This window comes from Sinocyclocheilus anshuiensis, unplaced genomic scaffold, assembly GCF_001515605.1.
Source record: "Sinocyclocheilus anshuiensis isolate Anshui unplaced genomic scaffold, SAMN03320099.WGS_v1.1 scaffold648, whole genome shotgun sequence".
Taxonomy (NCBI): domain Eukaryota; kingdom Metazoa; phylum Chordata; class Actinopteri; order Cypriniformes; family Cyprinidae; genus Sinocyclocheilus; species Sinocyclocheilus anshuiensis.
The window spans coordinates 816,598-821,212 of NW_015557156.1; the positions used below are offsets into that span (position 1 = coordinate 816,598).

General features: G+C 33.8%; 1 protein-coding gene and 1 pseudogene across 1 annotated transcript in view; one reads left to right on the plus strand and one right to left on the minus strand.

The window, feature by feature from the left end:
• The window catches only part of LOC107678167 (G-protein coupled receptor 161-like), a 9,776-nt pseudogene extending 7,226 nt beyond the window's left edge, over window positions 1-2,550 (minus strand).
• Window positions 2,551-3,059: 509 nt separating this feature from the next.
• Window positions 3,060-4,615, plus strand: part of LOC107678229 (ubiquitin-like-conjugating enzyme ATG3) — a 6,845-nt gene continuing 5,289 nt past the window's right edge. The window contains exons 1-3 of the mRNA XM_016473434.1: window positions 3,060-3,278; window positions 4,213-4,254; window positions 4,354-4,403. Of these exons, the coding sequence (XP_016328920.1) occupies window positions 3,207-3,278; window positions 4,213-4,254; window positions 4,354-4,403 (164 nt within the window). The 5' untranslated portion in view covers window positions 3,060-3,206. The remainder of the gene's footprint in view (window positions 3,279-4,212; window positions 4,255-4,353; window positions 4,404-4,615) is intronic.

Consider the following 4,615-nt stretch of genomic DNA (forward strand, 5'->3'; position numbering starts at 1 on the left):
TTACTTTTTCAAATAAGTAACGCAAGTTACTTTTTTTTTTCAATTTATTGATTGACAGCTCTCCTGTCCCCATGTTGAGAGAAATCAGAAGATGTTACTGTAGTTCTAAAATAAATATGAATATGCATTAATTCATCTCACTCACAAAAAAAAAAAACACAGATTCAGTATTCCTCAAAATGATTAAAAATAATGCAACTCAGAATATGACGCAAACCTGCAATTTTTAAATGTTAAACAACACAAATATCCTTTATGTATTTAATTCCAATCTATTAACCAGTGTCTTTGCTTCTGACCTTCAATGATCCAGTTCAACCATACTAATAAGCAGAAATTACTCTAGACAAACATTTGTGTGTCTTTTTTTATTGCTGAAGTGTGTTGAAATTTCTTCTTCTGCATTCTACTGTACGGACGTAAATTTACTTTCCCTTCAGCCTGAGGTTTATTCATTTCACTTTTGGTGTGAAAAGGCTTTTATATATTTGCCAAAAATAGAACTTTTATATTTTAAAAACAAACAAGCAAGCCCTGTCCAGATTTAAAAAGTAACGCAAAAGTAACTAAGTAACGTAATTCGTTACTTTTTTTATGGAGTAACGCAATATTGTAATGCATTACTTTTAAAAGTAACTTTCCCCAACGCTGGTAATAATGCGTTTACCAACATAAAAACGTATCGTTACTACGCTATACATACAAACAAGTTGTCCCAAGCAACAAGTTATTAAAACTAAACAGCTTACCATTAAATTAAAGTGAATTGCATGCAACTCTTTCAGAACTTGAAATGTTGTTTATTTTGATATGACACTTCTCTTTACGTTAATACTGATGTATTAAGCCCCAAACTGTAAAAACAATATAAAAACCTTAAGTATAGTTTAGTGTTTTAGTATAGAGAATGATCAAATAGCTTATTAGATGAAAGGATCTAACAATTCTGATTTAACAAAGACCAAAACACAACGTTCAATGTTAGTACACTAAAAAAATCTTTTCTTCGGACAGATATTAGGTAACGTAATGACAAATTCTGACCAACTCACCTCGCTGCTCTAGATGGTATTTAATCTCGCTTAAAGTAGATGTATCGGTATCGTGATTTTATTCATAGTTTGGCGCCGATGAGTCTCAGAAACTACCACCGCAATAGCGGCTCAAGTCTCGTCTCTCTCAGCCTGTATGCGAGTCTCTGTGGTCTGTCTTAGGCTGGAGTCTCTATCTAGACTACACAAGAAAAAAGCTCTATTGCATTTCAGAAAGTTTAAAATCATATGTATCACCGAAACCTACTTTCAAATGGCTTTGTGATACACGTAAAGTTGCACGTTGTAACAAACTGTGTTCATAAAATACAGGTCACTGTAACAAGAAGACGGTGGAGTGGGTTTAGATATTGCAGACATAAAAAGAGTAGTGCGCGTTTAAACTTTGATTTGCAATACTGTATTATTTCCCTTCTTCTGTTATTGTGGAATTCACTTTTGGACCACCAAAGCCGATTAAAGATTCCCGCAGGTGACATCACACAAGTCACATGACTACGCTTGGCCAATTACCGACTTCCAAACTGTATTAAGTATGGAGAACGAAACCTGCAAAAACAATAAATAAATAAACACACAAATAAATAAGTAAATGTGTGCATAAATACACGTATTCTTGTTTAAATACATAAATAAATAATTATACATGTGATGAAAGTAGGCAAATAAATAATATAAATTGGTGGGCAAATGGAAAATGTTTAAGGAAATGCTAAACTCATCCTAACTATTTTCCTTTGAGCACTCATTTATTTCTGAATGTAGTTCCACATTTTTTTTCCCTCTGCGCAACATGCTAATGATAGGGTGTAAATTATGCAAGAGTAGGTGGATCGTGTGTGACGCGCTTGAGCGTTTGCTTGCGCATGCGTATTAACTTCATCAGTCAAGGTGACTGATTATTATCTTACACTTCCGTTGGGTCGTTTGTAAAGCCACAGATACTGTACGGACAATATAGCTCAGTTTTTTATGTATCTTGCTCTGTTAAACGGATACTGGATTTACACCATGCATTTCCTGTCAGCGGGAAAGCCGCGCCCCCAGCTATCACAAGACCCCAGCAAGTCCATGGTTGACACCCTCTCATTAGCATGTTGTGCAGAGGAAAAATAAATGCGGAACTACATTCAGAAATAAACGAGTGATTAAAAGAAAACAGTTAAGATGAGTTTAGCATTTCCTTAAACATTTTCCATTTGGCCACCAATTTATTTTATTTATTTGCCTATATTTCATCACACGCTTATTATTTATTTGCCTACTTTAATCACGTGTTTAATTATTTCTGTATGTATTTAAACAAGAATTTGTGTATTTATACAGACATTTATTTATTTATTTGCATATTTATTTATTTATTTGTGTATTTACTTATTTATTGTTTTTGCAGGTTTCGTCCTCCATATTAAGTTCTGCCCTTTCTGTTTGTGTGTGTCTGTCTGTAACCACGAGCAATCATGGCAATATCGAAACTGAAAGACTTTCCACGTCGCATATCTCAGTGACAAGTATTCGAAGCAAATAATAAAGCCATTAACAATGAATAAATAAATAAACAAACACGCTTGTAGGTTACTGGATCCATATTTTATTTAGCTCATTTTGAGGGAATCGGTAATTATACGAAAATGTCGTTTCGTGTCCTAATGTGTAAACAAATCATTATATTCATCATTATCAAATCATTATTTTTACGAATATCCTAAATATTCAGAGAGGATTATTTATTCGCATTATGAAATGGTCAAAGAACACATTTTATTTTTTTATTTGTATAATTACAAAATTATTTAATGACAGTCAAATTGTGAAATAAAAGCAATGACATTTTCGATCAATCTTGCTTATATTTTTTTCTTCGCAAAGTTTTGTTAGTCCAAAGCTCTTCTCAAAGCTTTCTATATGCATAAAATAAAACGTCTATAAATATGAAACAAATGGAAGTTTATAGATGTTTTGCTTGTCAACAATGGGCGTCACGTAATATCGCGATATTTGAGATGCGGAAGTGATTGTCAGATGATTTAGGTGTAGATTGTGGTGTAGCTCGACTGGACGTTCTTTAAACAGACTCTGTATGTAGTGTTAGTCAAGTATAATTCATTTGAATCTCTGCGCGAATTCATTTATCTTGGAGACGCTTCTTCCAGCATGCAGAACGTCATAAACTCGGTGAAAGGCACTGCTTTGGGAGTGGCGGAGTTTTTAACGCCAGTTTTGAAGGTAAGGCGATGAGTGTTAGCATGATTTGCAGTCTGTATCCTGTAGCTGCAGCATAAAACAAGGGGTTTAATGAGTGTGTAAAATTCGAGTATTGACCTGTAAGCAGAAATGACTGAACCTATGCTATGTTGATGTCAGAAGAGATCAGTACGAGCCGAGCAGGCGTGCATGTCACAACATTAGAAAACATGCAACCTGTCTGATGGCCCAGAGTTCAATAGACGCCATATATATTTGACTGTGACATATATAGTTTAGGAAAAAGTTTTTAATTGCATGGAATTTGAAATGTGATTTAGTTAAGAGCATATAAATGTCATTTTCTTCGTGGAGTGACACATAGGATGCCACATCACTCAAAGTTTTGTCAAATGTGCAACAACACGGTAAACAGCAGGACATGTTAACGTTGAATTAATCTATAGACTCTCATTTACAGTAAACATTTTTGAATGTTAGTACTAAAATGTATTTGATTTTTTTTTTTACTTGTAAAAACGGATGTGCATTGTTATGAATTGTTACATTTCATTACATAGACCTAATATATACATGAATGCATGAACTGATAAAATGTATAGTGTGAATGCATTGTAAGTAGCTTTGAATAAAAGCATCTACAAAATGCGTAAATGTAAATTAAATGTGAATGTATTGCTACAATTTACCACTATAAATTCACATATACTGGAAACAATGACATTCTGTGCTGTGCAAAACATTATTAATTTGTGGGCCATATCTGTGTTAACCAACTAGACAACTTTACTTTGGTGACAGATTTAAATTAGCAAATAAGGAAGAGGGATAGTTTGTCAACTGGCATTTGAGATGGCAAAGCTGTCTCACACACCCGGGCCATCTACATTGTTCAACCCTGTTATGAAGACTAGTTAGAAAATAGAAATAATTTTGATGTATCTCCCTTTTGCAGGAATCTAAGTTTAAAGAAACTGGGGTTATAACTCCAGAGGAGGTGAGTGTGCATTTTGATTTTGTTATGGTGTGAGATACTCAATTTAGTAGGATTTACACACAATGATTCAAGCACAACAGTGTTTTGTGTTCTGTGCAGTTTGTTGCAGCCGGAGATCATCTGGTTCATCACTGCCCCACATGGAAATGGCAAGAACACACACACACACACACACGAGCAAACATTTTATAGCCTCCTATTGTTTCATGTACAACTAGTTATAAATACTATAACCTATACCAAACAGAAAAGTTTTTGCATCTTTACATTAAAAAAAAAAACGAAACAAAAATTTTTTTTTTTATTTTATATTGGTTTTTACAAATGATGCCTGCAAAGGGAGGTTTTGTCAGATTTAGTT